Source organism: Trichoplusia ni, chromosome 18 (genome assembly GCF_003590095.1).
Source record: "Trichoplusia ni isolate ovarian cell line Hi5 chromosome 18, tn1, whole genome shotgun sequence".
Lineage (NCBI taxonomy): Eukaryota > Metazoa > Arthropoda > Insecta > Lepidoptera > Noctuidae > Trichoplusia > Trichoplusia ni.
Genome location: NC_039495.1, coordinates 8131830 through 8158955, shown reverse-complemented (window position 1 = coordinate 8158955; position 27126 = coordinate 8131830). Strand labels below are relative to the sequence as shown.

General features: G+C 39.1%; 1 protein-coding gene and 1 long non-coding RNA gene across 6 annotated transcripts; one reads left to right on the top strand and one right to left on the bottom strand.

The window, feature by feature from the left end:
- Positions 1–176: 176 nt before the first annotated feature.
- LOC113502901 lies at positions 177–4704 on the bottom strand. The gene is made up of 2 exons (XR_003401389.1): positions 4640–4704; positions 177–4040 (listed from the first exon to the last, which is right to left on the bottom strand). It is a non-coding gene; the product is annotated as an uncharacterized LOC113502901 (long non-coding RNA).
- Positions 4035–26377, top strand: LOC113502899. Of its 5 annotated transcripts, XM_026884651.1 has the most exons (10): positions 4035–5195; positions 9894–10071; positions 10223–10289; positions 10370–14945; positions 14991–19124; positions 19604–19704; positions 20168–20353; positions 20950–23183; positions 23526–23933; positions 24059–26377. In XM_026884651.1, the coding sequence occupies exons 2-10, from the start codon at positions 9902–9904 to the stop codon at positions 25347–25349; spliced, it is 13167 nt and encodes a 4388-aa protein (XP_026740452.1). In that variant the 5' UTR covers positions 4035–5195; positions 9894–9901; the 3' UTR covers positions 25350–26377. The 5 variants fall into 5 exon arrangements, with proteins under 5 accessions (XP_026740452.1, XP_026740450.1, XP_026740451.1 ...); XM_026884649.1 differs by having other exon boundaries at positions 4035–4176; positions 10370–19124; XM_026884650.1 differs by having other exon boundaries at positions 4035–4405; positions 10370–19124.
- Positions 26378–27126: the final 749 nt, after the last annotated feature.

Below are 27126 nucleotides of genomic sequence, written 5' to 3'. Positions count from 1 at the left end.
CTTGGGCAACTATACTACCATAATTTTGTTCCTCACGAGAATAACAATAATTTATATCGCCACAATGAAGTGGGCGATTGTATATGGGATAATATCCCACAACTATATTAATGAGTTACCATCCAACCATTCTGTAAGAGATGGGAGTGTTTCTTATTTGTTACAAAATAAAAATACAATTTTGTAAAATCTTTATTTTTATTTAAATTAAGTTTTTTTACATTTGGTTTTCATGTAAATAACTTTTTCAGTGTTCTTCGAATTCGTCGTCATTATTCAGTTTACCTTCCTTTCTTACATAAATACTACAATTAGCTTCGGTTGCTTATCAGGCATAAAAAATTATAACTACCAATAAGCATACAAAATTCGCAAAATTTTTAGGTGTAAAGGTGCGTAAGAAGTACTGTGCATCCTTCAGTGATGTGATATTTACACTAGCAAGCCAAAAGAAATCCTTATATTATGAACAGCATTACGCGAGAAGGCGATACAAGTGTAAAATACTCTAACGTTACGAAAAATTAAACGTTCACTTTTAACCGCAAATTATATTGTTGCACTTATAATTTATAACAATTTTACGCCAATACCAACGAGAATCTTAAAGATCACATTAAATACCACTACGCATAGAAAATACCGTAATGTTTGACTTCCTAATTGTACACTGATTACAGGTTCGTGACAGACGACGCGAAAAAAAAAATGCGATACGTGTATACCCTACGTCGGTTACGAGCAAACTGAAACGGGCTCTTGGCAGCTCGCCCGGGTGCCTCTCTTTATCTCAATTTCGTCATCGTTACATGCGCGGACCTGCGCAGTAAGCCGTAGCCACGAACGGGCGGGATCAATACACAAATAACCTTGATACAGGTAGCCCGTAGCCGCACACTGAATAATAGATAGTTAAGTCTAGAAATCCATGACACGCTCGTTAGCTACAATCGTTTCTGACGTAACTAGTGTACCTACCATGTTCTACGGGATCAATACGATTTCATCGTGGAATAACTATCATGATGAAGTTGTTTCCGTACACAAGTTATATTGACCTCGTTCTAACAACATCGTCCTTACTTTTACTGATTATTTAATTAGCATAGCGATAAAAGACAAAAATTTGAACTCTTTCCAAACATCTCACCAAGCGGTCACATTTGCTATCAACCGTGTTATTTTTAGTCCTCGCCTATGTACTGCCACTAAACTGATATTGTTGAGAAGATTATATCGTCTTGCGGTAATTTGCGGGACCCAATTCTAACCCTTCAAAGTTAGGAACCGTTTTAGCGTATTGATTAATTGAGCCTTTCGGGGAACTGTTTATTCATTGTAGTAATCTGTTTTGGTTTTTATTTAAATTAGTTTTAAATTTAAAATCGGTCGAAGTTGCAGCTAATAGTTATGGTATAATTTTACCATTTTCATTCCTTTTCCAAAGAATCGAGACAACCTACCATTTGCCAACTGTCAGGTTTCATGTTGTCCTCAGGTTAGAGTCCAAAAATGGGTAGAAATTGTAGAAAACAGTAAAAAAATGATAGTTTGTGCTAAGTTACTACTAGCTTGTTGCCAGCCTCCGCCTACAAGTCGAAATGATCCCACGAGAACATAAAATCGGAATGAAACCGGTTTTATGTTTGAAGTGTTAATCCAGGATATAAACTATCTGTGTACCAAACTTTGATCAAATCCGTTCAGTGGGTTTTGCGTGAATGAGTATCAACAACCACACGCACTTACAAACTTTCGCATTTATAATATTAGTAATGATTTAGCCATAACGCGACTGTTGTCATAACTTAAGGAGCAAACTGGAACTAGTTGGTCAAGGTGTTTCATTTTATCCTGTATCTTGCTTTCATATTTGCATTGGATTGCAATTGGGACGTCGAGTCATACTGATGATCAACAATGACCTTTTTTTAAGAGTTCATTCCCCAAATCATTACGCAATGTTTGCACGATCCCAAACTTTGTACATGTACCTATGTAGGTAAGTTTCCAATAGTAATTTTATTGTCATTATTGTTCGTGTTACGAGCACGTCACACCTCCAAGTCAAGTCGATCGATTTTGTCGCTAAGCTTAATTTAATCTAATGCATGCCGAATTTGCATTTAAAATGCAACAGCAATCATTTGAGACATGGTTTTTTTTAACATACTGTGGTATGTAACTTGCGTACAAACGTTTGTTGTTTAAGTTGTTTTTAATATACTTATCCTTTTAGAGAAATAGCATTCCAATTGTTGTACCTGAAATAAATTTGCATAGCGGATGCGGGTTGCAGAGATGTTGATTTTTAAAATCCTATCTTAGAGCGTAAATTAAGAGAAACTACACGATAAAAATAATGACAGAACTTTACCGATACCGATCCTTTTCAGTGGCTTTGAACGTGCTAAGGACAATTACGGACGCGGCAGCTTTTTCCATTTTTTTTACTAGGTTGTTGCCAAGAGGTCGTCTTTGAGTCGACAAAGGATCTTTGCTATTGTTGTAAGGAGTATTATAATAAAATAATATCGAATAATCTTTATAGTATGTACAAGATATCCGACGTGGTTGAGTTTTTATACTCTTTATTGCAAGGGTTATAACGACAGTGTCGGTTGTTCCGCAAATTGCTCCCATACCGTTGCCTAATACCTACTTCTACTTGAATAAGTACGCTACTCCTCGTTTCTAATTGAAATATAATGCGGTTTCTCTCCTCAGTTCATAATCTTGGTCCTTAGGCTTTAAGAACTTACTCATCGAAAGATTTTACAGGGAGCTGTAGTTGCGGTTGGTTTTAATATTTTTGAGTTTACCTCTATAAACACATAGAATCAATAGTTATTGCCCATCGCTGGATAAAAATGCATACCCATATACCCTTTTGGAAATCGCACTAAGGCAACACGGATGTTTCAACGTGTATCCTGCAACGATCTTCTATCTAACATATAAGAAACTCTCAAGGACTAATATATTAATTTCGTAAGTATCTGACGAGTCCACTATCTTCCAACGGAAAGATATATCATTTATTTGGGTAAGGTTTATCTAAAACGAGTAAATTACCAGCTTTCATAACAGCTGGTCAACGCATTTAGCCAGCTCGAAAGGACTGGGAGAGACTATAGGATAACGAGATTAAATTGGGGATACAAGTCATACAAGAGTTATTTTAATGTCACTATTACCCCAACCATTAGAAAATGATGTCGAGTTATGTTTACTTAAATATAACACTATTTCACTATTTTTTGATGAATTGATAAAATTTCCGAAAGCTCTTCTTTGCAATCGTTTTTGGTAATTTTGATCTAGTCACCGTGTATTGTAGCGAAACGGAAAGTTTATCACTAATGCTTAACACTGAATAGTCCATATTAACAAATGTTATTTTTTGTTATAACGCCTTCGACGTCAACGACGAAAGTAAAATGATTACCGAATATAAACAGATAGGTTATGTTTTTATATCAAGGACATATTTTAAGGATTTATTTAGGTTGTACCGAAAAATGATTTCATCACGTGTTCCTTTATCAGATATACCGTCAATAATCACTTAAATGTACTGAGGACTAGATGGTTCCTCAATAATTTCACTAAACCAACAAATCAACAATTTCTTCATTATCACTTTGACAGATGTGATGACATAACGAAAAGTACCACAAAACTACGCAGTTTTGATACTATTTAAAATTAAGTTTGACTGGCTACAAAACAAATACCTACCTAAGTTATGAAAAAAAACTCGCGAATATTCAAAAACGTGTCACGTATTCTTAGTATGCACAAAAAGTCATGGCGACGTGTCGGGAAGAAGAAATACAACAGGGGATCTAAGTAACCGAGCGTAGCTACGACACACCCGCTAAGCAACCACGACGGGCGTCCGTCGAATGAAATGACTTACATTTCCAACGCAATCGGTTTGGTGGAGCCCTAGTCGACGCGGAGGGGCGTGGGTCGTTGTTCATGCGCCATACGAACCCGTCAGCAGTCGCCATCCGCGCCCGAGAGAGACGAACAAACTGAACAAAGAGAAACAGGATCTTAAACTAGTCTAGTATTAATGCATATTGCATTTGAACCAAAATGCACGATACCCGAACGAGTGCACGATAAAGAAGTCTAAAATTGTTGATTTAATTATTGTATTTTTCGAAGGTTAGTGATTCTTTGAATACGTAATTTAACCTAATACGCGGTGTTAATAACACATGCATGATGGCGTCGTGAACGTTTCTTATTGATTACCGATCTTTGTTCTGCATGTTGTTATTAAAGTGTAACACCGAGTGAAAACAGAATATTCGTATGATATTATAAGTACGTTGTGATTGCCTCAGAAATAGACAACGTCGTGTTGTAGGCTTATAAAACTCATCATTCTTATGTAAGTATTCATTAAATCGACGACGTATATGCTAGGTGTATGTAGGTACTTAGGTACATGTTGTGATATATCAGGTATCGGATACTTACTGCTACCTAATTACTTTTTTTACTATTTGTTAGCTGCTCAAGCGGATCAAGATTGGCCATCGGCCGTATATTAAAAATGTCTTGGATGAAAAGGTATGTCGCTGACAAGTTAAAGTAATTTTTTCGATCATTTAAGTTAAATTACCTTTATTCTAATTATCTTCATAGATATAAATATTAGGGTGATATGATCCAAAGGATTGTCGTACGTACTGCAACATTTTAAAAGATAATTCGATAGGCCAAGTAGGAGCCATTTCCGGCTTGCTAGTATTTATCAAAATAAATAGGTAACAGAAAAATAAATAAAACCTACTGATAACGTCACATTTTGTCATTACATATTTACTGTATTTGAGCAATGGTAAAAATGTGCACAAGTCTTAATTCATTGTAGCTATTGATATTTTGAGCTTGGAAGTTGGAAGCGCAGTCCATGCGTCGCCATTTTGTTTCGTCCGTGTTCATTTCATTCTACGCTACGGTGAGAAGGGGACGTTACACGAGAAACGCAAGATGCTTTGTGCACTACGCCGTCGTCGGTGAATAATGTCAATGAAGGACATTTTGTTGCGAAAACTTACGTATTTATTGTGTTCGAGTGATGTCTAATATTTAAAATTTAATTGACACGCCCTGACTTTCGTACGAGTGTTCTATGTTGTGTGCATCATAATAATATGAAATAGTTAGTGTAGAAGGTAGGTCATCGCCCTTTAATTTGATCGTGTGGAAAATTCCGTTTGACTTTAGTCACTACCTACTCAAGAACTAATGAAGATGTGCAAATCGGACATTTTGAAGAGGCATAGATTGAATTAATTATTTCTGTATTCCTAACCTAAAAGTTTCACAAAGTGATTTATCTACGTTTCGTCATTACTGTTTTGTATTTTGCGTATGTATGCATACCTACTTATTTGTGATCTTGTTGTTTTTTCATTTGCGCACTAAAATCAATTTCGTTTCGTAGTGTAGTTTGTGAATGAGTTAATTAGTTAGTTCCCAGTGTTGCCAGTCGCAATTTTTCCTCCTTAGCAGTGTTGCTGTTTTCACGTAATATTGTTAATTTTTTTAAGAGTTTAGCAATCATTTGACTTTTGTAATAGTTTTCGACTAAAACTGAATATTTTTATGCGCGGTACGTCTTCTTTTTGTCTTTTCTAAATGATGCAAATATTTTTTCCATCGCCAAAGCATTGCCAGTTTACCTTGATTTAACATCTTATTTTTAATCAATTTACGTTCCCCTGAGCAGCGTTAGTTATTTTTACTTAATTTCTACTCCTGATGGCACTGAAAACTAATTATTAATATTTATGTAGGGGTCTTTTTCCTTCGACTTCTTAATAATATTTATGGTAATTATTTAATGTGCGACGATCAAGAGTACTAACATATAGGTAGCATTGATAGGAACTACTTCTTAAATTGTGTGAAAGAATACTTTTTGGCAAACTGCAACAACGAGCGTACGAAATAGTGAATAAATTATAATCAGATGAAATCATTACCAGACGTGAATATCAATTAAATTGATTCAAAATCTTGACTTTACACTTAAAAGTTGCTAATCAGTGGACCTACTGAGGTCTTTTTAATGTAAGGGCGTGTATTGTTTTTAGCAGTTTTAACACGTTTTAACTCACTTGAAAAAAGTAATACGTTAAAATTATTTGCCACAATTTCGTCAATGGTATACGAAATGTCTTGAATTATCGATTAGTTTTTAATTAGTTTAGATCTTACATCATTTTATGTGTTTTTGTGTAAATTAGTGCTTTTTGGTAAAAATAAAAATATTTTACGCTTTTGTCTTGGTTGTTTGTCCGTGTAGATGTAATGCCACGTGTTGATTTTGAGACATTCCACATCTTTGATACCACTACGTCATGCACTTAGTATGCCGATTAACCGAGTGTAAAAATAAGTCCGAGTGCGGTAATTTATAAACAATACAGACTAAAATAGTGTTCAAGACATTAGACCACAATATTATGTCGCTAAAAGTATTTGCATGAAACTAAAATATGTATATCTTTCTTAATGTTAGTTGTCGTGGTAAAAAAATAAAGTTTTAGTACATAGTGTTTAGTATTGCCAGGGTAATAATATAAATACCAACATTATTCTATATTAGAACGAACGCCGCCTGCGAGTATAGGTACTACCTACTCCCGGGACATTTAAGCTAGTCGCGTAAGCGCACGCCTCTTTTGACAAACAGACGGCGAGCGGGTGTCATTGGATATTTTTTGAATATTTGGTTATACCAAGTAATTTTTTATTAATAATACCCTATAAATATCTTTCCGTCGAATATTTATGATTTTTTTTAAATTACATCCAGTAACCAAAAATCACATTTTTTTATTATTGAATGAATATTCACGAAAGTTTGTCATTGACTAACAAAGAAACTCGAGCTACCGCGTCTCCCCTATGTTTACGATACCGGTATTGTAGGTAGATATTTCAAAGTTAGGGCTGACTAACAATACTGTGGATATTATTACCGTGTTATTATTATACTGGTTTAACAATCGCGCACGAACACGTACCCCGAGAAAAGACATAAGGTGACCCTGACGTCACCTTGTTTATGTTAGCAAAAGTCCAATCTAACTCGATAGTAAACACTGGCGATGTACGTCGCGGTTTGTCCTACCCCTCGCAGCGGACTTTTCGTGTATTTTAAAATTAGATCATAATGAAAAGATAGGCACGCTGTGTTTAGACTAATGAAAACCACATCCGATTGCGGTATGAATTCGAGCTCTTGCATAGCGGTGCGTTACTCCTACTTGAAGCGGATATGACCAAATAAGAAATAACCATTATTTATCATTGTTCATATAACATAACTATGATGAATATACGGTCTATCCTGATCGCTAAAGCATTATTTTTTAACCGTTACTGGGGAGTGTTACTTTATTTTAAAGATTTAATTCATATTCTAACTTAGTAAATTGGTTTACTATGACGTCTTACGAAGACGTGGGTGATCCCATTGTTCTTAAAATGCAAATATAAGCATAGAATTCCTCTTCTTCTATAGTCATTAATATAGACTGAGCATTGTAAGTTCGAACGTGCATAATAACTAGTAAAATGTTTTAAATGTATTCAAATACAGACTCATGAACGGGTTCTCGGGGTGATGGGTCTCCCCGCTGACCTTGGTCTTTCGAGTTGTAACTTAAAAGTCAAAAACTTGTTCAATTGGTATGCTCCTACATTTGATTTACACTTTATCTTGTTGTCAATTGAAAGACAACGAGGTGTGCTACTGTGTACTGTTTAGTTTTTTGCGCCTCCGCTTCTTCACGGCGGGATCAGGGTGCTGTCCACACATGTTCTACTTTGACTTCTGATAAGTGCTATTTAGTAGCCTAATTAGAATAATCGATTTTCTACTGTTTATAATTCTCTCTTCTCGATAATTCCCTCAATGCTAACGATCGTGACTTTTATTCTATCGGTTACGTTTTATTGTGAATTTACTCATCTCCAACCACATTGCAATCCAGATGCTTCGCCTTTATGTTCCTGTGTTTACAGCGGCCCTATATTTAAAAACCAATTTTTCGGCCGTTATTCTACGAATATTCTTAGTACTACGATTGTTTCGGATTAGAACATTACCATGATATGATTCTTTCGTAATTGAAGCGAAACATTCACATATTCAGGCAAGCAGAACTGCCATCAGTGGTTAGCAAATATAAAAGCACCAATTAGACAGATATTTGGTCTGTCTGGTTAGAAACTGGCAAGTACTTACTAGTCCTTCATCCATGGTTCACTGAAACATTTTATATTAAACTAGCTGTTGCCCGCGACTTCGTTCGTGTGGTTAGAAAATATAAGTTATGATTTATACCTGCCCTATTTTTTTTTCCATTGTATCTTCGCTCCTATTAGTCGCAGCGAGATGGTATATAGCCTATAACCTTCCTAGATGAATGGTAATTTTTCTATTTGGACCAGTAGTTCCTGAGATTAGCGCGTTCAAACAAACAAACAAACTCTTCAGCTTTATGTATTAGTATAGATTTAACTTATTCAGGGTACACGCTCGAAAATGATTACAATTCCAGAGTATGATTAAAATATGTTTCACGATTTATAAATAGGCAGTTTTAGGACAAATACATTAGTCATATTTTAAAACCTAATTGATAAACTTATTTCGGATTCAGTTGCAATCACGAATAAAGTACTCAGTTATAGTCGTGTGTTATGAAAGCAATTTCAGAAGTAAGATGAATCAAATGATTCAATTAAGGTCTATCGGAGTATTTCTGTTCGAGGCATCTCAAGTGTTGTACGATTGTAACAATTGATACTTTAGCATAACAACCGGTACACTCAGTAATTGTTTTCTTTGATACCACATATCTAATCATTGGATGCTTTTCGAATACTTGCTAATAAGCCGCGGAGATAGCAGGCTAGTACTTAGTTTAATTCTTCATTGAACTGTAGTTTTCATCTCCTGTTAAAGACAAAATTACATGTCGTGCGCAGACGGGTGGTGTTTGACGACTCTAGGCCCTGGGGTGGACATAGGTCGGTATGGCTTTGTTATATCGTGTACACCTTGTGCACTATATTATTGCTACTTTTGTACACAGATATAAACAAGTTTGTTTTTGAGATTAGTCTAGTCGTCTGGTTATTGCATATTGTTATTTATAATATTATTCGTTTCCAATTTTAAACCAATACTTGAATGCAATTCGTCTTTACAAATTTTTGTGTAGTTAGTAGGACGCAATTAACTAGTCTATTATTTTATTTTTCATTTGAAGAAAGCCTGCTTGTTTTATTGCAAGAGAACCAAAGTAAATTTCTACATTTTGAAAGTGGGATATATTTGAAAAATCTAACGCATATTAGTCAGTGCATGGTATCCATTCCAACATGTAATTCTATTTTCGTAGCCAGTTAAATAAATAACTGACTTTTCTATTGTTCTCTGTGAGTTATGAATTATCCGACTTGATCCTCTTGTCAAACGGTGCCGTAATTAATGTGTATTTTTTGTGTATTTCATACCACAAAACGGTATCTGTTTGTAAAAGTTGTCGGTACGATTTTTTGATACTGATTCTTGATTTTAAGTCTCGAAGGCTTGAAGAATTAAACTCTTGAAACAATTAAAATTCTGTTACTACGAAATAATAGTTTATTAAATGATGTAACGGTTTAGTCACGCGTATTTATCGGGGTAGCCCGACTAGTTTCGGACCCAACCGGAGTCCTTAATCATGAGCTGACGTGGCGGGATCGCGAGTCGAATCAGTCTCACGATAGTTATTATAAAAATCATAGTCTATTCATCAAAACTTCTTTGACTTTGAACATTGCATTATACTACAATTATTTTTCAGCTGCAAAAATGGAAATGGAATACGAGAAGAAACTAGCCGAAATGAAGAACTACATACCATTCTTGGATGGCATGATAGACAAACTGGAGGAGTCGAATCAATGCTCTTTAAACCCTCGTCAAGCACAACTCGATAAGATTCGATCTTTGAGAGATTTGCTTTTGAACAAGAGCAAAAGGTTTTTAGAAATTATTTTATTAAACCTATCCAATTTGCTACTATTTTATTCCGATAATGATGCTGTATCCATAGAGCTTAATTGTTATATAGCACTTAACTTGTTAACTGAATTGTATAAATATTTTATATGACTGTTTGTTTTTTTCTAGAATGAAAATGGATAATTTGATGAAATGTGAACAAGTTCTTCTGAATTTGTATGCTAAAGTCGAACAGGTTTGTGTTGATTAAATATAAATATCAAATATAGAAAAATCTTTGAGTGAGTAATTACTTACAGTTGTTATTTATTTCAGAGAGAAAAGAAAACGGGTTCTCGTAAAGGTGGTGTTCCTGGATTTTCTATAGATCCTCCTACGGCTGAAGAAAAGTCAAATTTAGAAGCTGTTAGAAATAAGCTCAAAACCGTTGTCAAACGGGAAAAAGAGGAAGTTCAGGAGACACTACCCGAAATTTTAAGAGTTAACGAATTGGAAGATGTTCAAACAACAGGTTCTAAGGAACCAGCTTTGTTTCAGAGAAGGCCAAACCTTACTTCATCATCTCCAGTACGTAGCACATCCAGTAAAACAAGTGATGAAAAAGTGTCTCCTTCATCAGGCTCAAAGAGGAATTACACACGGGTTTTAGTGTCTCCCGAAGGTAGCTCAAGGCGATGGTCAACATCGGAGTCAAAAGACGAAAAACCTCTTTTTAGCAGACGATCACCCCGTAGATCACCAAGACGACGTTCGCCTGCCTACAATAAAAGAGAGAGAAAAAGATCGTCAAAAGAGTCTCATACGAAGATTGAATCGGATAACTCTGGCCGTTTAAACATAACATTGGATGTTCCTGAACACAGTTTAAGTACTCTGGCTAATAAAGACATATTTAAAAGAATGTTAAATTGTCGTGATGATGACGTTGACATCGATACGTTACGAGACTTACGAAAGAGAATTCTTAATGAACTGCATAAGACTGGAGCCAGAGAGGACATATCTGACTTAATTTTAAAATCGTATAAAAAGAAAAGTCGACCAAAGAAAGAAGAAATTGAGGAAGGCGAACTATCTGACAGTGAGAGTGAAGTCATTGAAAATATATACGGTAATTTAGTAGTCAAAGAGCAAACCGAGGTTCAGGGTGGAACCGACACAAGTAAACGAAAAGTCCAAATATGTCTTGTACTAAATTCTGATAACTCTGATTCTAAAGTAGAAATGCCAAAAAAGACAGACTATTTGGAATTAGAAATGTACGATAAAGAAAGTAAAAGAACTGATGAAGCAAATACTACTCCCAAGAAAAACAGTACAACAACGACTCAGAAAAGTGAAGATAAAGAAATTAAAACTAGCAACAGTAAAAAGGATGACAAAGATTCTAGTAAAGAAATTCTTAAATCAAGCCCAACTAAAAACAAAACTAAGGATGAAACAAAAAGTGGTTCCAAGAAAGAGCCAATTAAATTAGATGCTGATAAAGGTGATATTACACAAAGTACTGATAATGAGCAAACTGATACTACTACTAACAAAAATCAAGTTAAAAACACTAAAGGAGCAACGAGACTAAGTGAAGATCTTGATGTGGTATATATTAATGATGACACTTTGTCCACGAATACCAATACTGAACAATCTAGCGATCAAAACTCTAAAGAAACTGTCTCACAAGGAAATAATGAACAGACTAAAGATATGCCGCAAGAAACAGTTCAAAACAAAGCAAACTTTTATAAACCCATAACTAGTGAAACGAAAACTGATTCCGCTTCTATAACGCCTTCCCCTACTATGAATAAGAATATCGATGTAATCGAAGGCGAACTTCAGAAAATGGAGAGTTCTGTTCAAATACCTTTATTAAATGAACCAACTGTCCATTCCAGACCTCCGGATACTAAAGTTTCTGAGATAGACATTCTACAGGCTCTTAAGAATGAGATCTTAAGCGAATCAATTACTATTCCTGGCTCTCAAACTACTCCACATTTGCACCAGCCTAAACTCACTAAGGTGGCAAGTGCCAAGGAGATATTGCCGAAAAAGCGAATATCAATAGAGAAATACAAGGAAAAGGTTGTAACTACTAACACTGCTACCTCTAAGCTATATTTAGATGATTCGTCGTCTGCCAAAGATGACAATATGAAAAAGACTAGTCTGAAGTTAACCGAAAAAGAATGTGAGAGATTTAATATCCCTACACTATCATACGATGAAGACAGTTCAAATAGTGAGGTTGATGACGGCATTATGACTAAAGTAGTAACCAACCTTGTTCCAAAATCACCTGATCATGATGATGCTAGTGGCGTCGGCTCAGTTCCTCCAGTTATAATACCCGCAGACCCCGTCAAAGTAGTACCAGTTCATAAAGCTGACGTGGACATGAGAACATTGCCAATGTTACCTACAAAAAGTAACACTCCTGCAGTATTCAGTAATGTGTCCTCACAACACGATTTAATGAGTGATAAGAAAAGAAATGAAACAAAATTAGATCAAAGTAAGACAAACAAACCATTAATTGATCCACGTACAAGACGGGACTCGAGTGCTCAGCCTAGTAACCAATACCCTAGTCCGGGCAACATAGAGGGTACATCTAGGACATACCCTAAAACTACTCCAACAGCTACGAATACTATTTTGACACCAAACGCTAGATCATATGAAATGACACCTAGCCACCAACAATCTTTTGAAAGTGACCAACCAAACAAACACGTTTACGTGCCAACATTTTCTTCTTTCGAATCTCGCGACAGAGATACCTCAGCTACTAGAGAGTCACGTTGGGATAAAGCTGACCAACCCATTGAAAGGAAATCCCGCTTTGATGATCACGCAGACGCTAGTTGGAGTTCTAGTGACGTTTCTCAAAGTATGCGTTTTAACGACTCTTTTGCTGGAGACAAGAACAAAGGCCAAAGAAACGATAGATATAGCATTGATAACCGTGACTATCATAATAAACGAGAGGGCTCTCAGTCCTCTTCGTCATCTTTCAGAAGGTCTGATTTACCAATGATGTCACCTACTTACGGTCGACTTGAAAAACCTATGACACCCCTGCATCCGTTTGGAAGGTCTGAGTGCCCTTCTACGCCAAGTCATCCTTTTGGGCGACTAGATTGTCCTTCTACTCCGAGCCACCCGTTTGGTAGGAGTGAATGTCCGCCTACCCCAAATCACTCCTTTGGGAGGAGTGAGTGCCCGACCACTCCGAGCCATCCATTTGGTAGGAGTGAATGTCCAAGTACTCCAACTCATTCATTTGGTGCTGGAGACTGTCCACCAACGACAACACATTTTTTCGGAAGAAATGATTGTCCATCAAAACCGAACCATCCGTTTGGAGTACGCGAACGTTCGCAAACTCCTAACCATTCGTTTGGCCGAACGGAAACCCCAAATCAATTCAACAGGTCAGAATTAAACACCCATAAATACAATAAAGACCCAAGACTAGCAAGAAAAGATTATGACACGAATTCCCAATATGAAGATAGAGATCGTGGCTCTTATAAGGATCGCGAATACTTTCGCGACAATTCTTATAAAGCGCAGAAACCGTATAGCGGATCTGAAACATATCATACCAATGAAAGGGAACATGGCAGAAACAGCCAATATAGATATTTTGCTCCAGAACGAAGTGGTCAGCAGTTGCGAAATGACCAGTCAAGAAGTGAACATAGAAATGTGGGTGCTATGTCCAAGGCTTCTGAAAATGACCCAAGACAAAGAAGTCGATTCAATAACGAATCTAGAGGATTCAAGCCTGGTCACCAACGCGAGAGGAGTGTTGGTCGTGAGAGAAGTGTGGGTCGTGAGAGGAGTGTTGGGCGAGAGAGAATTATGGGGCGTGAGAGAAGTGTTGGGCGCGATGCCCGTGAGAAAAGTGTTAATAGAAATATGCATACCGAAGATACCTTTACTCGGAACTTATCTAGAGCACAAAGCGTCGGGAGAAACTCGTCAATAGACACAGAAGATACTCTTTCAGTTCAATCTCATGCTGGTCGCTCATTTCGTATCGATACTAGTGTTAACGCCACGTTTCAAAACTTCTTAGAACGCGGCAAGGGTATACAACTATTCGAGCAAAACTTTAATGATAGGCGACGAAGGGCAGCGAGTGTAGGACGATCCTTAGTCCATACGCCTAGTCAAGAACGAAGTTTTAATAAAGAACCAACACCAAGAACGGATGTGTTTAAAAAATCAAATCGTTTTAAAAGAGCGTCAAGTGTGGGAAGAGATCTTACTCACAGTGCTGCAGAAAACAGGAGCTTCCAAGAAATAAAGGCTGATTTTAAAACATTCAGGTTTCCTGCTAATGCGTTCTGTAAATTTGACACTGGTAAAATACGAAACATTGACACGAAATCTAAAACTTCTTCTGACCATTATAATCGCAGTAGAAAAGATAATTATGACAAACAGAAACAGGAAAAACGTGTGCATGATTCTCTGAAACTTATAAACATGAAATATTCTCCAAGAAAAAATAACCGAGATCCAAGAATGCGGAAAGACCACGATGCGAAAACTAAATCCGACTCTTGCAGTCTTGACCCTCGCATTCGAAAAAGTGGAATAGTCTACTCTAATGACAATATTGTTAAGGGTGCTATAATGACGTCTGGTTATGGAGTAAAAAATTATAAAATACCAAAAATAAAACGAGTAGAGGAACCTGAGCCCGAGCCTCCTACAAAAGTCGAGCAACCTGCTAAAGTGGAACCTCCCAAAAAACTCGAGACTATTACAAAAGTTGACGAAAAGGAGAAAAATAACGAGAAGAAAGACAAAAAGACAACAGAAAAAGGGACAGCTCAAGGAAATAAAGAGAAAAATAAAGAAATTAAAACCAAAGGTACTACACTTGCCTCAGCGGAGGAGGCTAAAGAAACTACCAAAGCTAGTAAAAATAAAACTGTATTGAAAAAAATTAACAATGATGTTGATAATGATGTAGCAAGTGACTCTGAAACAGGCAGGAAAAAGAAACAAAACAAAAACGAAAGTCTATTAGAGGAAAACACAGAAAAAAGACTAACACGGTCGAGCAGAAGGAATCAGGAAGCCAAGTCTGGGCTAGAAACCTCTACGAAGACGAAAAGAAAGAGACTGATTATTGATGACTCTGAATCTGACAGCGATAAAGAGGATACCGTTAGTACCATAAACGTTAAGAGTGTTTCGGAAACTAACGCAAGTATATATACGACTTTTAAAGAAAAGAGCGTTTGTTTGAAGCCGAATGCTGTGGACATTGTTTCAAGCTTTGGTTTAGAAGAGCTAGAAATGTTTTCCGATAACGTCGTTTCAGATCCCGTCATCGATAATATTAATGCACTTATTGCTGACCTTGACAACGATCTTGACACGTCAAAGAATGAATCTGGTAATAACTTTACAAAGGAAATTACTCTTGAAAATATGATGCAGAATATTTCTAGTCCTCATGAAGACAGTGCTAGTAAAAGCGCTGAGGAGTTTTCGAAGGCGTTCCAGCATGTCAAGGATATTCCAAAAGCACATGAGAACAATTCTCAACATAGTCTCTTAACAGATATAAGTAGTGTTTCTAATAAAACTGAAGATGCTGATTCGGGTGATAGAATATCTAAAGAAGATTTAGACGAAACCCAGGAATCGAAGACCAACGATTCAGAAAAGAAAGTTGTCGAAACTGAAACAACAAAAAGCCCTGAAAAAATGATATCTGAAGATGAAACTGTGCCTAAAACTAGTTTATTCAAGCCACTTGAGGTGGAAAAACCTAATGACGATATTGTTTCGACTAGCGAATCTGATAAAGATGTTAATTCAGCCAAAGTAGAAGAACAAGAAGTAGATGGTTGTTCGACACCAGACAGTACTATAAACACTGATGAAGTTTTTGAAAAGCCGCCGAAAGAGGGCTTGCCTGATAGCACTAATGAAACGCAGAGCGAAACGAATGTAACATCAAGTGACTCTACTGAACCTAAACCTAGTTCAACACAGCCAGAAGGTACAGACTTAGATTCCATCGGCAGTTTGCTATCAATTTTGAAAAATAAATCTAAAATAAAAGATCTTCTGAGTATGTTGAGCGATCAATCGGGCGACAATGAAAAAATTAAGAAAAAGCTGGAGAAACTAAGTGAAATTGTATCAGATGATGAAAATGAGAATGATAGTCAGCCTAATGATTTACCAGTTAGTAACAGTGAGGCTTCAATCCCTATTGCATCAGATATAAAGGAGCCCGAAAAGGAGCCTACGAAGGAAGACCAAAAACAACCTGCAGATGACGAGGGTGATGAGAAAAATACAACAGATTTGGATGCTGAGAAAATCGAAGAAGGCAATGTGATCGAGGAACAGCCGGTGACTGAAAACAAACCTAAGAAGAAAACTCCTGCTCGAAGGGGTAAATTTTCACGAAAAAACAAAGGTAAGGCGAAGGGAGCAGCAGCACCAGCAACTAAACGAGTCACAAGAGCTACAGCCACGGCGGCAGACACACAACCGAAAACTAAGAAACCACCACGTGAGTTAGTGAAACTATACAAAGACATACAAGAAATGTTTATCAAGGAGGACATTTTGAATACTACTTCAGGCATAAGAATGTGCCGGATGGCTAAATTAGTGGACGAAAAAACAACAAACAAAGAAGATACAGTTCTACCTGAACCTGAGCCCATAGTAGTACTGGAAAAGTTTAAAAGCACTCCTGAAAAAATACCGGAGCAATCTGAAAAGATAAAGAAAAAGCCTGGCCCTAAACCGAAGACTAAAACAAGTGTTGAAAGTTCACCTGAAATAGAAAAACCAGAAAAGACAGTTAAGCAAAAACCTGGTCCCAAATCCAAAACAAGATTGAGCAAAGAATCAGACCCGTATGCTTTTGAAACAGACTCTATTGAAACCGCTACTGAAAAAGCAAGTGAAGATGGATATGACACTAGCAGTGATTCAGAACTTGGTTCAATAGCGTCATCGCAGAGCATCAGTGGCAGTAGTGAGTTATTGGCAGATGGTAAAAAGAAATCCAAGCGGAAACGACGTGGTTGGCAAGATGGGATAATAAAACCAAAGCATAAAAAGAAAAAAGCAGACTCGAAAGTAGAACAAGACGCACCAATCGCGAAGCAAAGCTTCCAAACGGATTTGAGTTGCTTTACAGATAGAAATTACTGCTTCCGTAAGAATGAGTCCAAGTATCCGTGCCGGTTATGTCCCTACAGCGGTGGAGACATAGTTCATCACTACAAGAATGAGCACCCGCACATCGAGATTCCTCTGTCGAGGGTAGCCCCGCAAGTCGCAGCGGAAGTAATCGAACAGTGCACAGACCTTGATTTTGAAGTCGTCGGACAGATACCGTCATCAAAATACGTTTGTCTCTTCTGTTTCAAAGAGTTTGCAAACAATAGCTCTGTACTAGAAACATTCTTTTGGCATGTCGTAAGTATTCATACTGGGGAATATAAGAACGATTGTTGTACAAACGGTGGTAATGAAAATCGATGCCCATCCAACCTGGATATCCCTCCGCCACCAGATTTAGCTGGCCAACTTATTGGCTACCTTTGCGGGAAATGCAATTTTATACAAATATCTTTAGAAAATTTAAAGACTCATGTAATTGAACGACATAATGATGACGAAACAGCCGTGTATACCATCAATTTAGCGGCGATGTCTAAAAAGGATTTCAAACTATTTCTGCGCAGATGCAACGCTGCTGAACGCAGTAAGCAGCAGATTTCAAAGCAAGATCAAGCTCAGACAGCTTCGCCTACTGTTAAAAATATCGCAAGTGAACCTGAGGTCATAATCCCTAGGGCAGTGGCTGCACTTAAAAATATCCAGTCCAAAATAACTTTTGAAGCTGACGATAGTGTTAGTGACACCCCGAAAATGCTAAGGAAAAAATCAAGTAAAGCAATAAAAATTAAAAAAGAGGGCTTGGATGAAGGTTTCGGTGCCGAGGCAAAATCTGATGACGCTGAAGTAAACAGAACTCCACAAATGGATGAATCTCAGTCTACATTAGCTTCACTCGCTGATGAGGAATCTAGCCAAGCTTCCGATGACATTCTTGATTACCCACATTTCAAAATAAACTACACTGCCACAGGTGCTAAGGAATACATTTGTTGCATAAATGGGAAAGATAATCACTTCAAGACCACTCTATTGATATCCATGAAGAAACATGTGCAATCCAAGCACTCTGAAAACTGGGATGGATATTGTTACGTATGTAAAGTTATTGTGACACCGCAGGGAACGCATCCTTTCAAGGAGTGTCTCCAACACTATCTGGACAAACATATTGATAACTTCCCTGTTTACCGAGAGGAAAATCCACAGATATTGGCAGGAAGTAGTCCGGCCTCGACTAAGAGTTACATTAACGTTCGACCACTGTCAGAATTGATATCGGGTGATAATTCTGCAGTAGACTGCTCTCAAACAGTACTGCCAGTGATACAGAATGTTATGAGCTTGGGCGCGCAGCCAGTTGACGTTCCACAACCGAGCCCATCCTACCCAGTTATAGAAGAGAAAAAGACATCCAAGGGTCCGTTTAAATATGAGGAAGTGCAAGCAGACGTGATGTCAAAGAAACACCGCGTTGTGCTCGAAACAATGTTGGTCCGAGAGAAGTTGATTAACATTTATAAGTGCGCGGGTCGATTCTGTTCATTTACATCGGATTCCGCTGAAGATGCCTTACAGCATGCTAACACGCATCAGCGTATAGGAGGTATTGATGCGTTGAACTGTTGCTATTGTGATTTCGACGCGATGGGGAATGCTATAGACCTGGTGATGCACGTGTTCCGAGTTCACGGGCACTGCCAGTACGCGTGCGGACAGTGTTTCTACCGGGCGGCCGCGAGTCAGTCTGTCGGGGTCCACATGACCAGGGTCCACGGTGCATGCCTCGCCACGTCGACCGTGCTGCGGGCGAAAGCTGCCAAACCAAATACAATTACCGAACAGATGTTGACACGAGAACAAGCTGTGCCGTATTACGTCTGCAAACATGGTAAATATCTGTTTTAAATAGAAACTTAAATTCAAAAAGATTGACGATACTTTAAAATTGAACGTCAGTTCAATCAAGTACAACTTAAAGCCTGTGCTTAAACTGCCTGCAGGCTTACTAATATCCAATTACTAGAAATAATACAGTAATAATATGTAATGTATAAAATATGTTAAGACAAGAGACATCATAACTTGAAGGCCTTTTATACGTCTCCGTTCATCTTTCTCTTTATAGCTTTTGGAAACACCCGATTCATATCGGGATTTAGTTGAGTTGGTCTCAACATTTCTTTTCAGGGTAGTCAGATAGTTAATGTTACCTCAGTTGTGTATAAGTGATGATATATCCTTACGAAATTATAGTTTTTGCTCGAGTTTGGTACCTACAGGCGACTATATTTTCAATCGCGCCTACCCCTCTCACAAACCAGAAATTAATAGCAACGTTTTAAACATCGCTTTTTATCTGTATTTCAGCGAAATTGGATGAAGTCTGCAAATTCCGTACCTACACTCCGGAAAAATTCAGTGAGCATTTACAACAAAGGCACGCCGACGCCGCTAGTCATCCTTGCTATGTGAGTATGAAGGAATGATGTAACTAGCTTACTTAGTTGTCCTGGCGAACCACGTACCGCCTAAGAGTCGATCAGAACAAAGCAGACATTTTTTTTAGAGTTTTAGCGCGACTAACAAACTGTAATTCATTTTTATATATGGGAAGAAGAAGATTGATACCAGTCTAGTCCTAGCAAAGTTATGCCATTCATAAGTGCTAAGTTGATTAATTGAATGTTGGGTAAAGACTTTGGCCGTAAGCCGTCGAGCTTTCAGTCAGTCGCAGTCCACTGTCAAAGCTTCGACTCGACCGGAAAGAGATTAGGCGTTGGACCCACAATATCATTTACCTTTCGAAACACGATAGCCGGATTTCTTAAATGTTCGTGCCGTGAGATCGAACTAAGACTACAGGGTCTACTAAGTTACCAATAGGTTTCCACAGCTTGACCTCACTAATGACGAAATACACTTCCTTCACAGCTATGCCCTTTAAGAGCTAAATCACCGTCAGACCTTGTCCAACACATGCAATCCCACGGGCTGAAGTTGTACCAGTGTACGTGGTGCGTCTTCGGTGCTAAGAGTGAGACCGAGATGCTGACTCACTACTCTGTGGTACACCCATCGAAGCAACCTCAAACATACGTACGGATCATCACGAACAAGGTATGTTCAATTATATGAATACTATAGAAAAACTAGCTCCAGCAAACGTTGTTTTGCCTAATATTTTTTTCTAGTTGTTTGTATTGTTAATGCCACATTATTAAAAAAATCAAAACAAACAATTTCGTCAAAAGAATAAAAATATTTTTTTTAAGTTTGAGCAACCCTTATCACTTAGAGGTATGAAAAATAGATGTTGTTCTATTCTCAGACCTACCCAATATGTATACAAAATTACATAAAAATCGGTCGAAAAGTTTCGGAGGAGTACGGTAACTAACATCGTGACACGGGAATTTTATATATTAGAATTAGATAATGATAATAGAATAGAATACTTTTTGTTGTAAGAACAGAAAAAGTGTAATACATTTTTGACAGACATGGTCATGGTGGTCTGTTAAAAATGTATTCCTTTTTTTTTCTTATTCTTGTAACTCTGTTTGCTTTCCCTGTACTTCATTTTTAAACGTTAATTAAGTCTTCTTGAGCTTCTGAGCATGTCGCATATCAGAGATTCTTTTATGAGTCCTTATTCCTCTTAAGTGCAATTAATAACAAAAAAAGTACTTAAATATATGATTATCTCTTTTCAGGAGGGTTCCAACGAACTCAGAGTACTGCCTTTAGCGTTCCTGAACAAATTAAAGGTAGCGACAGAAGATGTCGCTCCGACAGTAGCCAAGGAAAACCCGGCGCGCGAAGCAGAGCGCTCGCTAGACCTCGAAAAACTTATAGGACTCGCAATGTTCAGTGCACCCATGCGCGATGACCATGAAACTGATGCCTTAGACGCTTCTGGGCTGATACATGATCCCGGACTGCGTTCAGTCACAGCCCTCATTGAACCACAGTTACTTAGCGATCTAACCGTCACTAAAAGTGACAGTACGAATACACTATCAGAAGATAAGCTGAAAGCTCAAGAAAGGATTGATATCTCAGTCACTGTAGAGCCAGTACCGATTGCTACGGTTGATCCGCTGCCGAAAATAGAGCCTGTCTCCGTGAAAATAGAACCTGCGGATAATACCAGGTTGATAGAAGCTGAAATAGTCGTGTTGGACAGTGACGACGAAGATGCTACATCCACTCCTAAACAGCGGAACCAATCATTCGAAACGGTAGACCTCTCCGATGAAGAAAATTCCGTTAGTCATCAGAAAAACCCCTCTCTTTCTACTCCCAAACCGAACTCACAAAATATAGACAAACAAAGCGTGTGTCCCAAGTGTATGCAGATTTACAAATCTATGAAAGGACTGAAGAAGCATCTGTACTACTGTTATAAGAACAAAGACGAGCCCTGCGAATGTCCACATTGCTCATTCCACGCTAAGGACAGAGATGCTATTCTGGAGCATTACAAAACCAGTCACGGTGACAAAGATCTGGGTGTAAACTTTTTATCAGGGGTCGGCCTTAAAAAACTCGTAAGGACTGTACACAAGGACAAGGATTTGACAATGCCTGCCCAAACAGCGTTAAACGTTGGTCCCTCTAATGCTCAAGAACAAGACGGCCAGAAAAGAAGGTCAAGCGCCACAGAAACAGCAAAACGGCATTTCATGCCTCATGAAATAAACCAGTTACCTATAAATCCTATTCTAGACCAATTAGTGTACTGCGCGATGTGCGGGTTCAGTACTAAAGTGCGGTTGAACATGTTCCGACATTTGCAACTCCACGCGCAACAGCAGCCGGTCGCGCAGACCGCGCCCGTCAACCCCGTACCGCACCTCGAGACCAACGAGAAGCACTTCGACAAGATGGTGAACCTGGCCTCCAGCTCGTCCAGCGTCGGCAAGAAGCAGCCCGAGCCGCCGCCCTCACTGAAGCCGGCCAACTTTGTAGGCGTCCCCATGGCGCCTGAGGTGGCGGCGCGATACCCCAAGCAGATATCGGCGAGGGAGCGCAACACTTGCGGCGCTATCGGCTGCACCTACATCTCCGTCGACGAGGCCATGCTCAAACGTCATTGGGAAGCTCTACATTCTGGGAATACGAATTTCCGTTGTGTTCACTGCCCGCAGACGCAGACCCTCGACACCTCGCGGCCGCTGACCGCTCCCCGAGTACTGTCACACTTGAGAATGCATGACGGCACGTTATACGCTTGTTCCAAGTGTCACTACTACCATTACAAGCGCGACTTCTTGGAGAGACACCTCACAGAGACCCACCAGAGCACGGGCCTGCTGATGATAGTGCGCGAGGAGCTGAAGGGTCCGCGGTCCGCGCCCCCGCCAGCCCCGCCCGCGCCCCCGCCCGCGCCCACCATGGACCTCAAGCCCTGGCAGTGCGGGCTCTGCAGCTTCAAGAGCATGCTGCGCCCGGAGGTCGTCGACCACTGCTTTAACCTCCACCAGTCTAAGATGCAGTTCCGATGTGCGCACTGTCCCTACAGAGCGTCCGCCATCGAAAATGTGAATAATCATTTAGCACACTCACACGCTAACGAGGCTGAAGAAGTTATCCATTACTACTACCGCGAGGGGTCGCTGCCGGACGAGGGTGGAGTCCCGCGGTGGATGAAACAACGGCAGCAGATGGGACCTAACGTGCCGGAGATCAAGACTGAGACTCAAGTGTCTCCGGTCCGATCTCCTGAGCGGACTCCGGTCACTGTAGACCTCAACCTGGTGAAGACGGAGGTCGTGGACCAGGCCAGCCCGGGCGCCGCGGTGACGGTGGACGATGTGTGGAAGCGGTATGGCGTGTTCTGTGCGCCTAATGGTATCAAGTACAAGTGCCCGCTGTGCAGCGTCGTCATGGAGGACACGAGGGAAGCCATGCAGTCACACTTGTATGAAGAGCTTAAATATAGAAAGTAAGTATAGAACTACAGGTAAGCCGGCTTAGGCTACATTTTTAATAATAAATGACCCTTGTGAATATAGCGTAAAGCTTGCATTCCGTGTCACTGCCACACTAATTCAAGCTTCCATGATATTAATAACCAATCGCTGTCAATCGCACGCACACGTATCATATCATATAATCTAACTGTAACAGACACAATATGTGGCTTAGTTTAACCGCCTTACCCACTAAACTCATCAACGCTGCAGACAATACTGTACTAGCTTAAATGATACTTACTTAACAAATACATTTACTTCATTTTGTATTTAACAAACCATATTACAGCATAATTTGATATATTTTTCAGATGGGGTTGTGCTCTCTGCACGTACAAAGCATTCCACAAAGAAGGTCTCAACGACCACATGACGTCAGAGCATCGCAGGCAATCAGATCCGATACAACTACCTATCAACAGTTCCATTGAAACCTGGGTACAAGCCCAATTGGACCACCAAGCAGCCATAATCGAAAAGCACAAGACTAATTTGGCTAAACAGAAGATTGTCGTAGAAAAACCGACCCCTGGGCCTTCGACCGCACCCACAACACCCGTTGAACTTCAAACGACGTTCACACTCGCAGACCTAGAGGCAGCTTTTGGCGCGTTTGGCGCCCCCAAGAATATGATGTTCTGTTGCCCCAAGTGTAACGCTCTGCAAAGAGACGAGGCGCTCATGAGAGATCATTTGGAAATGGAGTTAAATAAAATAAGGTAAGTACTAGATAAGTTCGCTTTATATTGCTGTGCCTTACATTGCTTTCATGTATTTATTGTGAATTTGTAAAATTGTTAATCAACTTGCTTCAATATATTTATACAATGTACTTTTATTGTAGGTGGTCTTGCAACAACTGTTCAGAAAAGTTCCAGACGTACCATGAAGCTCAGTTCCACTGTAAAACTCATGATGTTCCGTCAAACCCGAAGGAAGCGGTCCGCGCGCCGGCCATGCGCGCCGCCTGGGTGACCGCCATCCTACAGACTCAGAGAGAACAACTGCAAAGCTCCTCTGTTATACCCTACACAAATGCTCCGACACCAGAAAAGAATGTAGAACAGGAAAATTCTCTGCTTGTTGTGCGATACGAAGAGCGGGTCCCTACTCCCGATCAAGCGATGAGTAGGAAGCGAGCCGCCGCGGACAGTGATGACGAGCGGCTGGTGATCGACGAGCCGGCGCGCAAGAAGCCGCACGCCAGCCTGCGAGCATGCACCTACTGCGGGTTCAAGGCGAAACACCATAGCGCCTGGAGGGAACACATACTCAAGCACTTCAACCTCAAGCCCTACACCTGCGCCTACTGCGACTTCAGCAGCTACAGGCAGAGCGTCATCAACCACACGCAGGGAATGCACCCGAACGTGCCAGTACGCTTGAAGCTAACAGAAATGCCCTCCGAAGGACCTATCATAAACTCTCCAAAGAGAAAAGCACAAGACGATGACCCATCTAAACTAATATGCTTAGTCTGTGAAAAGGCGTTCACCGAGGCAGACGCCGACACTCATTCACATAACTCAGTCAAGCCTGACTTTGCCAAGAAGGGCGATGTCGTCGTCAAATGCTGTATCTGCCTCCATCTGCGCTTAGATGTGAAATCATTGCAGGATCACCACAATGCAGCACATCCGAATCAACAGGTGAACTACGCGTTGTTTAAGTTACACTTCGACACAAGGGAGACACATAACTGTGACCATTGTAACACTGGGTTCAAATACTTGCGAGATCTGAAGTCGCATCATAATGCGGTTCACTCGACGCACCCGCTCAGGTACACCACTACGCCATACTCGCCTCAACTCACAGACTTTGCAAGTAGAATGAGAGAGCAGAATACCCTTACACCAACAAAGCGATCAGCAAGGAAATCAACCACGAAGTTGCCCGGGTATAAGTCCGTAGCCAAGAAGTCTACAACTAAACTGCCATACAGCGACTCTAGCAGTGACGAAGAATACTCTTACTACAACACTCGGCCGGAGCCCTTAGAGAAATACGCGAATGTCACGACATTGATGTCCTTCTGCAACCGAATGGTCCCTTTCACACTCAAGAAACTGAGCGAGATCATAAACATTGAACCTAAAGTAATCGTAAAAGACATTCACAAGTCAACCCAGTGATGTGTTTAGGTGTTTATTGTGCTATTTTGAACAATCAATATTAATATGTAGATACAGTATTAATAACAGTCAGAATTTTGTAGTTATCATCGCTTGGCGATTTAAAACGCTTATATTGTATTGCGTCTTGTACGTCACATTGATTTTTAGTAACATAAGTTGCTAAGAACTTTTCCTGTGGCGGTGAAAAGGCCAAATTAGATTATCCTTTTTTACTTATGTAGTTCATGTATAGCTTAAATAGATCTAACTATCTACCTGACGTATTCCTAGATATTGATATATAATTATTCAAGAGCCATTTACACACTTCTTAGAATTAGCAGCACTTTGACTAGCTTAGCCGTTATAAATAGATCTCTTTGCCTTTTTTAATACGGGACACACATTTTGATTACAATACATTTAAACTTGGCGTACATTTTATTAAACTTTACAATATCAAACGTTTACTGTAGAGAAATCTGTGATTTACGATACATTCTTGTAAGATTTATATTTTTAGATATAAGTAGGGTATGTATAAAATAATTTTGAGCATTTATTGAGCGGTTGAGTTCCTTTTTTGTTCACTTTTGTTGGGCCGTCGACTTGATATAGAAGCATTGATGTATTTACCATAATCATTATTAGTTGCTTAGTGCTGTATAATTGATACTGCCACAAGGACTTTATTATAAGTAAAAAATAATGATTTATCATATTTTTAGAAATTTTTGAAATGTAGAATCTAGTTCCTTAAGTAACGTTAGCATAAAAATGTGAACATTATTGTAATTAAGAATGAAAGAGTATGTTTTAAATTCGAGTCTACGGTCTCAACAGAGCCACAATAAAGCTATCTTCCAATTTAAATAATAATTGATTGTATTCTGTAATTGTAACTCCATTTTGTATAAGTGAAGTTTGATTATTTCACCGCTAATCGTTTAGTTATGCCTCGTATGATAATTGATGGTCATACGGTTAGATACTTGATTTGCCAAATGATAATGATTCAGAAAATAAAGGTTTTTTTTTCAGAAATAGAAACGTGTTTTCATATTTTTTTAGCATTTTTTGAGTTTTTCCCCCTAGGTACTTAGCAATGAGAATTTGTTGAATTCATTTAGTCGTTTTAAAGATTACCCCTGCAGAGGGGCGAGGCAGAGGGACGCATAACAATTTCATAAGGAAAGAAATATATAGCGAAAATTCTAATCGCCTATGGTTCCGAAAGAGAATGTAAATTTAGTTTTTTTATTTTTCGAAAACGCTAGTAATGCAATTAATGGGCGCCCATTGAAAGTCCGTAGTGATAAATTTACACAGCCGGCCGCACCTCCAGAAGATTGACTACAAGCTGAGAAAAGGCTAAAAGATAAAAGAAAACAAAAAATAGTGAACATGCGCTTCAGTGTGTAAGCAAGTTACAATAACGAAACGAAAACGAGTCGAAAAAAACGTGTCCCAGACCGCTCAATAGACCCTACTTGTTGGCGAGTGCCTCTTGGTCCGAAAAGCCGTCAACCGACAGGATTATAAAATAGGCAATCTTTGCCCAAACATCCTAGCGAGTATGTTACTCTCGATGAAATTTTGCTCACAGCACTATTGCCCACTGCCCCAATTTCCCTTTCAACTACACATTTGATGACCTGTTGCATTATAATAATACCTAGTAGCCGTTAAACAGCCCAATTTGAGCACGAGAACTTTTGTCTACCGTCGATTTGAAAAGGAAAAAAATAATGCAGTCAAAATCCAAGATCGGACTGCTCGCGGCAAGCGCGCAGTG